This window comes from Andrena cerasifolii, chromosome 1, assembly GCF_050908995.1.
Source record: "Andrena cerasifolii isolate SP2316 chromosome 1, iyAndCera1_principal, whole genome shotgun sequence".
Classification (NCBI taxonomy): domain Eukaryota; kingdom Metazoa; phylum Arthropoda; class Insecta; order Hymenoptera; family Andrenidae; genus Andrena; species Andrena cerasifolii.
In genome coordinates, this window is record NC_135118.1 from 24,861,957 (window position 1) to 24,874,335 (window position 12,379).

Below are 12,379 nucleotides of genomic sequence, written 5' to 3' on the forward strand. Positions count from 1 at the left end.
TACCGATCTGCAGGTACCTACATGCGTTCCTCACAAATTCGATTGGCGTATCTCATTCTGCACGCTCAGCCGCGCATGCTATACCTGCTATCGTTTCATTGAAGCTGGCTTTTTACAGAAAAATGGCACAGCCTAGTAATCGCGGATGAATCATGTTGTTAATGTCCTTTCTTTTCCCACCTACTTTCATGATCATTGCTCCACGGATTGCGTTACGGCTACAGATGCATACGAAGCGAGTGAGAACTTACTTTCTCGGGTTTGTTGCTGTACGCCCAGTAAAAACTGCGATCGTAAAATTAGGTAGAGCGATATAATACACCGTGGTTTGTAAATTCTTCGATTCTTGGGATACCAGCTAAAAGGAGCAAAGTGTTCTGTCTCGAAGCTGCTTGGATTGAAGTTACTGTGTAGTAGGTAGACGAGGTACTTTCTTCTGGTCTTAGATTTCAATCTATAAGTCTGAGTAAACGAAAGGTGTTTCGTTGAAATATGTGCCGCAGGTGTCGATGCATTATCAAATTATGTATCTAAGTAGTGCTAGTAGTTATGTATCTCTACCGATGAATAAGAAGATCTTTCAAGTCGATTCTTTCTTCTATCCATGAATAATTCTCTAATTCTCTTTCTACTCGGCATCGAAATCTCCTTTCCATACCGACGCACTCGGCATCTAAATTTCAATCCTATATTTCTGCTCACTATTATAATTCCCTTCCATATTCGAGGGCTAAATTCGTTTCCTGATTTTAAATGTAAAGCTCGACGATATATATTTCTACACTATTCCTAAGTCACCTCTATATTCCTTCTTTTCCTTGTCTCATCCCTGTTCGTCCATCTACGTTTAGGCTTTTCTATCCTAACGCGCCATAATAATTTTTTCTCTCCATAACTTTTCTCTTAATTCTTCTGCTTTTACTTTTCTTTCCTAGTTTTAGTTTTAGTTATTTTGTTACGGTTAGGCTTCTAACAGTATTGTACAGCAGCCTCGCCTTTTACTTCGCTATTCTTTATGTATCACTGTCCTTTGTATGCCTCCAAGTAATAAAGACGAATAATAATAATAATAGTAGTAATACACAATGTAGTGGCGCACCCAGAGGTGGTGGCCCAAGGGGCACCCACCAAAGAAGGGGCTTCGTAAAAGGAACACTGGATTTTATTCTTTAAATAAATCCTTATGATCACCTAGCTAAATTTAATGAATTTGCATTAAAAATATTTTTATCCTTTCAACTCGACTCCCCCAAGATTAAATTAAATTCCCTTTTACGTGGGCGATTCCTCGTCAATAATAAATCAGAAAAGGAGGGACATTTTGTCGAGCGAAAGTTAATTCTGCAGGAAGCCGACTTCGAAAAGTAGAGCTAAAAGAATTGAAAGAACCAGAAACCTAGTACTCTAGCTTACACAATAGTGATCTAGTAAACGACCATACTTCCTGCTCCCTGGTCAGAAATTTGAATACTCTTCACTGGATAATTCTTCACGAACAACTCAAACTTACGTGTACCAATTCCCACTGCGTACTATTATACTTTCTGCGTTCCACTACGATGCTCCTTCCGTAACTTACCAGTCGCTGACCCCCAGCGGAGTACGCATTCCTCGAAGGTTCGACTTCTCTTTTAAAAATTGTCGACGCTCAAAGTCATCGAAACCACGAGACGGGCGCATTGGATACTCCTTTCTGCCATTGCGATCTTTCAAGTCCGCAGAGTGCTGGGACGCGCTATAGAAACTTGTTTCCATGCAGTAGCTCGGTTGTAAGAGGATCATCGCGCGTGATCGACGATGCAGAAGAGCGATTTGCTATTCATTGGGCCGGTGCCGGCTGTCATAAGATCTGAAATTACATTTAATTTCGAGGGCGGCATGCGAGGCGCATCCTCGGCAGCAAGAAAGTCCGGAACTCTAGCCGCCACGGCTGAGTGAGCTCGCTCTCTAAGCCTCCTTCTTGGATCACGCGCTGTCCGTTTCTTCAGGAAACGAGTCAGACACTTGCTCGTGTCTAAGGCTGGAAAATCCGCAACACGCGCGCCATTTCCTCCTTTTCCGCGATTTCCAACGTGTTTCCATATTTCCGGGGCTGAGAGGTCAAGGGGGGAAATGAGCCGCGAAATTTTGTTGCAAGGTGAAAGGGAATAGATCGCGAGTGGGACGAGAATGGGAATCACGAACGGAGCAGTTCGAACGGATTAACCCTTCGTGACAATTTTTTTCTCCTTTACCCATATTTCTGCGAATTTTTAAACCTTAATATTAGAATTTAAAAAATTTGGCGAGTCTTAACAAAATTAATCGTTTCTCCATAACTACTTTTTCGACTGCGAATTTCGTCATATCAAAATTTACATTTCTAGAGAAAGACTATTAGAGCATTACGACCGTATCTACAATTATCACTGAAAACTTAACGGATTCAAAAATACGAAAATTGGAGCTCAAAAATGACGCTGCAGTGCACCCTCGTGTGACCAATTTGCGATTATAAGAAGGTGTGACCACGGAGGGTTACCTTCAAAATACCATAGAACGATCACCAGCGAATTATGCTGGAGAAGTTGGGAAACAGCTTCCTGATAGCGCCCGAGCACGTTTCACGAACAATTTACCACGATTTACTCGCCCGTGCTTTTCCAGCTCCTTTCGAAGACGCCTGGCGAAGGTCTGCTCCTCGACTTCACAAAGGTGGAGGGATCTTTACTTTCTTACTTTCTAACGATCCCGGTATTACCATACAACGAGCTGGCTCATCTGCATTCGAATTCACCGACCGTTCACTTTACTCCATCGATCGTTTCCCATTTCGTGCACCTCCTTTAGGTAGGGCCCACGTCGACTCTGTTCCTGTCGAATCGATTCGGCGTCACAGTGTCGAATGGTTAATTAATAAAGAAGCGGTTGCGTAAAGAGCGAAAGGAAAGGGAGTCGTGGATAACGTGAATCATTCGGTAAAATTGTTTTTGTTGCAGCAATATGCAGCCAAGCATGCCGAGCAGAGCCATTTGGTGGAGCAAATGAACACGAAGTACTATTACTACACGAGGACGCAGGGTCTCTTCAGGATATGCTACCCGAAAGAAAGGCCGCCGACTGGTAAGCACAAGAATAGCTCCTCGTTAGAGGATTCCGAGATAATGTGAAACACGTTGCCCCGATGGATAAGTGAAAACGTTAGTTCAATGGCACATTTACACATTTATAGTACAAACTTTGCATATGTGAGGCAGTGACGGGCTACACGTGGGCTGGAGAAAGAAACTTCATTGAGTCAGAAAGCCAGGAGGTGTTCAATGCGTCACTCCCACTTGGATGCATATAATGCAACAGGTGACTTTATAGGAGATGGCAGGGGTACGAAGTTCCCCTTTTATTCTTCTATAACAATACTGAACTGGTGTAAGTTCACTTGAATTAGGAATCGATGCCTTCCAATCGTCCCCCGAGATAAGACACAGGAAAATGGGATGGCAAGTGAAGTGGTCAAGCAGAATATTCATTCACTTGTACACACTTCTTTGCTCACCGAGTGACGCCGCCACTGAAATGTGCTAGCTACTTAATTAGGTGCAATTGCACTTCTGTGTCCTTCTACTTCTGTGCGTACTACGTAATTTCATAATACTATCAGGGATTCATAAATCTACTCAACCCCACAGAAATTATTATTATTATTCCACGCAGAGGCAAAGGAATATACAGGGTGTCCCATAACAGGTGGTACAAGCGGAGTAGTGCTAATTCTACGCGAAATAATAAGTGAGAAAAATAGAATAAAATATTGTCATAACTCCCTTAATTTTTTCAAAAATGAAAAGCGATATTAAAAAATTTTATTCTATATTTTCCATATTTTTTTTGTGTGTAGAATAGCCTTACCTTTTCGCTTCTACCAGTTACGGGCCACCCTGTAGAACTTGAGGGTCCGCAATAAACAATTTAGAGCGTTATCTAATGAAAATCGACTCTGATAGGTACAGACCTACTCTGTTGACCGTAGAGACCGTTGACCAGATGCAACTCTCCGCGTAAAGTTTGCCCCTTTAATCGCGTTTCGTTGCGCGTCTCACTTTCAGAAGCCCGTCATCGCGAAACGCGAGACCGAGATGCTGGACGCTGGAGTGTCTCTCCTAATCTCCCTCGAAATCGCGGGATCGCTCGGTAAAAAGCGGACGGGCGCGTTCCACGGTGGGATTAATCGCGGGTTTTTGGGGAAACCGGCGTGACGAGTGGTCGAGAGCAGCTGGGAGTGGATTTCTCGCCAGTTTCTGGCGCCAGTATGGGCTCCTCTCGGCTGCAGCCTCCGCGAGGACTTTCTACGTTACGATATCGCGATGTCGTGGGTTACCCGATCCCACGTAATAGGTTAAGAGTTTAGAATCGTCTGTGGCTCGGCTGCACGCAGTCCGCGGAGAAAGGAAACCGTTTCACGGATAGCGGGCTCGTGAAATTGCTCGAGCACGGAACGGTCCAGGGGTGTCTTCCAAGTTTCTACATGCGCGGTTAGTGGTGACCGAGGTAGCTTTCGTTTTTTTTTTTTTCTCCACGTGGTGTGCTGAGCATGAAACCAGCGGTGATGTAGGTAGTAATAAATTCGAAGAGTAATTGGTTGTTTATTTGCTCGATGGAGTGGGCAAAAATTTGTGGAGCTGAGTAGTAATCAGAGGTGAATTAGAAAAGCGAATGATTCTTTGCATAATAACGAGTCAGAAGTGTAAAGTATCTGGGAGTTTCTTCGGGGAGAGTTCGCAAGAAGCGTGAAATGAATCATGAAATAGTTCTTGGACCTCTAGAGAAATTACTGATTGCTCCAGTTGCTTGATAATTTGGGCAAAAATTTCGGAACTGAGTAATTTGAGGTGTAGTAGAAAAGAGGGTTCCTGGTCCAATAATAAGTCACAAGTGCAGAATATCTATAAAGTCTTCTCAGGTGAACCATAATTGTTTAGATAATTAGGGTAATGAGTACAGTGGGTGGCCATTTAAGTTAGAGTGTCACATAAATAGTGAATCATAAACCTGAATTTAGTGAATTTGAAATGAAAATCAATATAAATAGTACGAGAAAATTCCTAATAATCGAAAAATAAATGTAATTTATCAAAAAAAAAGTCAAGAATTTATACAAATGTACACAAATGTGTTTCCTACGAAGAATGATAGATATAATTTCAGTAAATAATGTGTGACGAAATATTGATTATATCCGAAGCAAGAAAGTACACGAAATATGAATGTGTTCATTAAGAAATCATAATAGAGGTATTTTTTATACTTTTTTGTTTCTCAAAATAAGGCCAATCACTGTCAGGTGGCCAAGCATTGTACTATTTACTCCTATACGAGTTCCAAAACATGTGAAGTGATCCATTTCATGGAACACAAAAATCGATCGGCAAATTATTTATTTATTTATTTATTCCTCTGCCGAATGAATTGAGTAGAAATTCGAGGAATAAAGAAAATGGAAAGTCGGACACCTGGCACGAATGTACAGTGCACAGAAAATCTCTATAATCTGTGATAAAATAGAAAGGGGCATTATTACTCGTTCAGCAATAAATTACAAGTGTAGAATAAAATAATTGAGTTTATAAACGCGCGGAGCTCGCGTGAGCCTAATTGACAAGCCGCTAATAAGAGAAACCTGGATCCTACACACTGTTTCTAACAATCCTCGGGGGTGTCTTGGCTCTGTTTACGTGCATTTCTTTCGTTCCACTGTTTGGAAAACGGGGTGACCTATCGATTTGCAGGCGCAAGAAAACTCTATAAGTGTATCCCACACAGTAATCGCGATTATCCATTCTTTTTGCTAGCATCCAAGTTCAGGCACATTAAAATCGCATTTACCCGAGGCTCGACAACCGTTAGACCGTGAACGCTCTGAAATACTTAATTCGCGACAAGACTGCTCGGCTGAAGAACGCCTGAGCGTTTTTTTCAGAGCGAAACCCAACGCCTCGTCGAGGCTGTCGTCAGCATTAGTTCGAGAAGTGGACCGTTGCAATTGTAATTGCAGTTCTAACGGCTAACCGAGCTGAAGTCCCTTTGTAGCTCGGCAGCTATCGACAGAATCTGACGAGAACTTACTCTACAGACGCTTCTCCGTGGAAATAGCCATTAGTATCTAACTTTCTACGATTCACTGATACATAGTAGGTACTCATTGGTGTTTACGTTTTAAGCTCATGTCAGTTTCATTCAGAAAGCAGAGGCCAGTTCAATTCATTTGGAAATTTTGTGGTGTGATTAACTGGAATGAAATATTTTAATTACTTTTATATTTTTTACTGAAAAATATCGGACTAAATTTATTATTATTATTATCAATCGTACTTATTGCTCAAAAAAGAAGAGACCTGAGTATTTACAGCTAGCATAGTCTGTAAGATATGATAGTCAAGAATAATTTAGACTTCATTAATTGCTATTTTTTATGAAGGATTGAAGATACATAAATTGGAATATTAAGGGGAGGTTCCGGTTTAAAAGTCGATTTTTTTTATTTCATTTTTCGAATGTTCAATCTTTTAGGGATACGTGTTTAAAAGGATTTGTTGAAATTCGTAAAATTCCCGAAGTTATACGCATTTGAGTACCAGCAAATGCATTGCAACAACCGACCACTCGGCGTCCACGTAAAACTTTAAACGCGTTTTTCTCGAAACAGTGTTCTCAAAACGGTGGGCGCTGTATCTCCAAAAATTATTATCCGATTCGACTGAAACCTTTTTTATTTTGAAGAATATACTTCTGGCTAGGGGGGGGGGGCTAGAAAAAATTACAAAAAATTAGAAATTTATAATTTTCAAAGGCGTTGAAAGGACGAAAAATACAGGGAAAAGTGATTTCAAACTTCAAGTGTTGTTATTTTCTAAAAACATGTCATTTCTTGTAATTTTTTCTAGTTAGACAGAAGAATAATCTTCAAAATAAAAAAGGTTTCGGTCGAAATTGATAATAACTTTTGGAGATACAGGTCCCACCGATTTGGATCAATTTTTTGACGCCTTGACTTTAACGGCTACCCAGGGCCGTCTGCAATGATTAATTATAAAACAAAAAATATATTTCTATAATTTAAGACATCCTTAATACAATGCAAAAAGTCCCATTAAATTATATATAGTAGTTTCCCTTTAATTAATTCCTAAATATCACCTATTTATTTGGGCTCTAGACCGGAACCTCCCCTTAAGTTTGCAGCAAAAGTAGTGATTGTGTTTCAATTGTTTCTGCAAATTTCGTGGAAATTCCGACTTTCATTTGCAAATTGAGTTTATATAGACACAGCTAGGAATTCTATTAAGGTTTGCATAAGCTTGAAAGGTGTCATGACTGACGCGTCAACCTCTTTATGCGTACAGTTTGAGAAAATGCACATTTAAGTGGCTAGCAAAGTAGCCGCGTTAATTCAAGCACTGTGAAATTGTTCTGCGCGCGAAATGAGACGAATGAAGGAAAGATTGAAGGCGATACGTAATTCGCCAGCCGTCCATTAAACCGCGACGCATCAAGATACGATGCAAATCTGTCGTGAAAGATTTCTGGATAATTTCGCGCGATAATATCCGCCAGTTGCAACGCCTTTTCTTCCGTTCAACTTTCTACGGTAATGACGCGTGATGGAGCCCACTCTACCTGCTTTCAATGGCGTAATGGGAAAGCTTAAAAGGAACGAAAACGACATAAAAGATCGAACTGTACTCGTACAGGAAGAATCTGCACGAAATCGAAAACATATTTCGATTTATTCAATCCACAAGCTTCTGAGGAACGAATTTAAAGAATCATCATTGCCATACTCACCACTGTAAACTAAAGAGTTATATACACCCGTTAGATAATAACAATACAGCTAGGCCTCGATTAGTGCGAGTAATAAATACCAGAAATTGATCGCGTTATTCGCATTGGCACTATTCGAATATCAGGAATTGGTTCTAATTTAAAGAAAATATACAATACAAAAATTTAAATATACCTTTTCATACTTAGTTTATTAAATTACAATGGCATAAACGTGTTTATTATTTTTTTAAAAGTATTTTAACAGTGTTTGTTGCACTTTCTTCTGCTTCTTCGTATATTTGTGCATGTGGTGATAAACCCGCAGTACTTTGTCCAAGTCAGAGAAGACAAATTGTTTCCACAGTTGTACCGAATGAAAGAAGTCTCGCGAACCTCGCATTAACTGAATTCTTCTTCGTATTAAATGCCACCCGGTGTCATTTTACATACAGTGACTCGCATTAATATTCGGACACTTTTTTAAAATCGCATAACTTTTTTAGAATTGGTCCAAACGACTTGAGTTTTTTTGAGAAGCTAGAAGGATTAGTTTGCTAACTGACGCGTTTCGTCGTTTTGAAAAAAAAAATAGAATCGCTGATTTCGGGAATTTTCTCGATTCTCGACCTTATTCTGCGATCTTTAAACGTTTGTAGCTCGGAGCAACGTTAACCGATTTTGATGAAATTTTAGGCACGTATACAACTTACTGCAATCTACAAACGGTTTTTTTTTTAATTTTCATTTCAAGCTCACAAAAAAAAGTTTAAAAATCGACCTTTACTGTTCTTTTCGCTATTCCAACCAAATACATTTTTTTCCAAAACGACGAAACGCGTCAGTTAGCAAACTAATCCTTCTAGCTTCTCAAAAAAACTCCAGTTGTTTGGACCAATTCTAAAAAAGTTATGCGATTTTAAAAAGCGTCCGAATATTAATGCGAGTCACTGTGTACATAATTCGCACCAAATTGAATATCGCACTAATCGCGACGTACCTGTAATAATAATAATAATAATAATTTCTCGAAATCTGCTACATTCAGCTAATATCTTTTCATCTCACTGTGAGATAAAACAGAGATGAAACGTCGAATCGTTTCATCTACCGATTGCCTTCCATTCCCTGGGAAATTCTCGCACAATGGTTGTACAAATGGAAAGTTCGTTTGCATAATAACAGAAAACACGGTTGTGAAGGGGAGCCAAGTGCAGTAGCACAGGGAACTCACGAGTTTCTCAGTCCTCGCGATCTGAGTAATTACTAATTATATAGGAATACTGAGCAATATTGAAGTTTGCAGGAGCGAAGAGAACGGGGTGGGAAAGAAAGGAGTCTGTGTGGGATCTTTGGTTATCAAGCAGCCAGCAAAGAGTCTCTATAGATGGCCCGCACAGAATTCGCGCTGTGGAGGCCTCTTCTGTTTGGGCATGCGCGCTGGAGACCTCTCCACTGCGGGGTACACTTGCAGAATTATCAATCCGTGGCAAGAGGATTAATCAAGTCCCTCGCACGAAAATTGTGGACACCATAAGAGCTTGGAGACAATACGGTGACCATGGGAGTTATGCTAGCCACGTGACGCGAATGTTCGAATCGATAGACCGCACCTGGCGTGTGCAAACAGCCTGTGCTTAGGTATTCATGCGTATTCATGGCTATCGTAAATAAAGACGGGGAACTTTAATTATGTAGCTGACGTGCATTGCTATTCTAGACTTTGTTCTCTCAAGGTATTGTGTCCCTGTTCTGTGGATCGAATGATTCAGAGAAATATGCTGCAGGGAGTACTTGCAAGATTCTATGACTATTGTGGTCGCTGAAAATTTAAATCGCAGGGAAGGGACCGAATTTTAGAAATAAAGAAAACGCTGGACTATTTTAATGACTCGAGGTCTCGACGAAATACTTTCACAATCTTATTTGACTCTCCTAGAGTACATGAAACTGATTGACTTTAGAAAACTTGAGAATAAGCACTGTAAGTGCCAAAGTTAAATTTGTTTTCATCGGAAAATGTTCCACGAGCCAATGGTAATACTATATTAGAATTTGATTTCTGACACTTGCAGTCTTTTCTGCAAGGATTCTTCAATTCTTCAACAACAAAAAAACCGCTTCCCTTACTTCACAAAGTGATCCCAAAGATTTGGGCAGTAGGTATACTCTACATCCGCAGCACCCAAAGGATTAATAACGTCAACAGAGTCTAAGCACCCGAATTACCGAAGGAAACGAACCGCAATCCAATTATACATCTTAATACATAAAGCAGAAAGTGTTTGCGTGTTCGTCTGTCGTCTGAAAACATTCGAACAATAAACTCTGGGGTCACGAAATGTGTCCTAGCTCATCAACACGTTGACTGCCACGTCACCCGTATTCGGGTGACAGTAAAGTTTCTGATCGGGCCGCGTCACCCGTATTGGGGTGACGCTTATTTCACTACTTGCGCAGAACATTCGTATGTGTTTGAAAAGATATTTCGCAGAGGAAGTAACAAAACTGTTGAATATTAATTAATATAAACTATATTAATTAATATAAACTATATTAATTAATATAAACTATATTAATTAATATAAACTATATTTATTAATATAACTTAAATTTATAATAGAATATTTTTCAGTATAAACTATTGTTATAAAAGTAATACGAAAATGGTTTATTAAGAAAATTATGTAGAATGCAAAACTTTAAAACAAATGCGAAGTAACGAAAATAAATGACCGAGAATGATACCACGGAAACAAACGAGGCGGGAGGTTATTCTTGCGACAATCAGCGATTCGCATTTTTAAATATCGGTGGGAATACCCAGCAGAATACGCTTCGTACAGCGGTACTCGTGGCCTGAAGGAGATCTCACTGTAAACGCGCGCGGCACTCAACGTATTAAGCCTAGCTAATCCAGGGTAATGTGACTTTTTTCACAAAAAAATAAGTAAAAGAAAAATTTGTTGTATAAAATCAGAATCTAAATTTCGAGCGAAGCCGAATAGTAAAGCTACTATATCGTCCATGATAGTGCAAGACCGCGTATGAGCAGTTTGTAAATACCGCGTATTTGCAAAAGTAGCAAAATTGAGATTTCGTGCCCACGGTTGCCAAACGTTGTTTCGCTTTTTTAAAAAGCCACGCCATGTGAAATAGCCAGTAGGAAGCCGCCTTTTTACCAACGGAACCAGCAGGTTCAAGGATACCGTGAATCTGTCTCTCTTAGCAAGTTGGCGACAAAACCGCGCATTTACAGAGAAATCATGTGAAGTGACGGCACGTTCGGTGCGTGAAAGTGACTTTACACAGAAATTAATCATTTCTATGAGGAATTGATGTTAGTATTTATTACAAGGAGTGCTAAAACTGTCCCAAAAAATTTCAATCAAAGAAAACCCCCTTAAAATGGCTGAAATACTAAGTTTTTTCTTCCTCCTGTAAAATCGGTAAAATGCAGAACCGCGGTCACTATCATCGACGATAACATACACTCCATATTGCACTTGATCAGTAGCCTCCACTTCTGTCACCAAAAAGAAATGCAGCGGAAAATTGCAGCGGCTACCGTTCGCCCGCAGCACACGCAGCATTCGCTCGCGGAGCAAGCTGCCTCTGAATATTCTATAGGCTCGTTATTCGAAAAGGTCCGCGTTTTCTCACGAGCAAGGAGGCACGCATTTTCTAAAACTACGCCGCGGCGATTCCAGTTTGCCCGGAAGTCTCGTGTTTCACGAAGAACCTGTATCCTTTGGATGAAGAGCTGCCCTATCCAGAGGACCTGGCTAGAAGCGCCCTGCCGAAGCCATCTTCATCGCTCGAAACGCGATCGAATTACAAAAAGTGGAGGGGAAGGGTTTGCACCGAACTGCTTCGGTTTTCCTTGCCGCGAAGTCCGTGGAGTTTTAGGATGCCAGAAGCGGCCCGCGGAACGGAACGTTGCCGAATAGAAAGTACCGAGAAACTCCTGGGGAATTGGAACAACGTCGTGTACGTCGTTCCCATCGTTTGGGGCGGGAAACAATCGAAATGATCGATAGATGGTGTGCGAAGGCTTGTACCGTTCCTCGACCGCGAGCTCCTTATCGGGTCCCAATGTTCCGTTCGCTTCCGTCGTTCCACTTCCGGACCCCTGTTTGATTTACTTGTCGTACGTGAGGCTGGCGCAGTGGAAAGGGAGCGCACCGCAGTTATGAGAAGAATCGGCACTGAATCATTGATTCTATGAATTATAATGCGCGATACTGTTGACGCCACCATTCCGGTATTTGTATTTAGGTGTGGAGCTGGGACTGGCGCGCTATGTTACGCTGTTAAATGTATCTACGTGAAAGTATTTGGACGAAGTCTAAGTACTTGTGGAAGTTAACTAATTCGACGGAATTCGTGGAACAATGAATGAATGGAATTCCTGCTGGAGAGAAACCGTTCGTTACTGTGACACTGGCAGAAAGGGGCCTGTGCGAAGTGGCAGAATGTTGATGCAATATACCTGCGTGGATTATGTAAAGTGTAGAGGAATCTGTGGGCCTCTTTCAATCCTCTGAATATTCCGCACGGTAGATAGATTCGTAACTACTGC

General features: G+C 40.8%; 1 protein-coding gene across 4 annotated transcripts in view; it reads left to right on the forward strand.

Moving 5' to 3' along the window:
• The window catches only part of LOC143371480 (uncharacterized), a 47,191-nt gene that overhangs the window by 17,887 nt on the left and 16,925 nt on the right, over positions 1 to 12,379 (forward strand). For all 4 annotated transcript variants that reach the window (XM_076816701.1, XM_076816692.1, XM_076816718.1 and 1 more), the window contains exon 2: positions 2,979 to 3,102. In XM_076816701.1, coding sequence (XP_076672816.1) covers positions 2,979 to 3,102 — 124 coding nt within the window. The remainder of the gene's footprint in view (positions 1 to 2,978; positions 3,103 to 12,379) is intronic.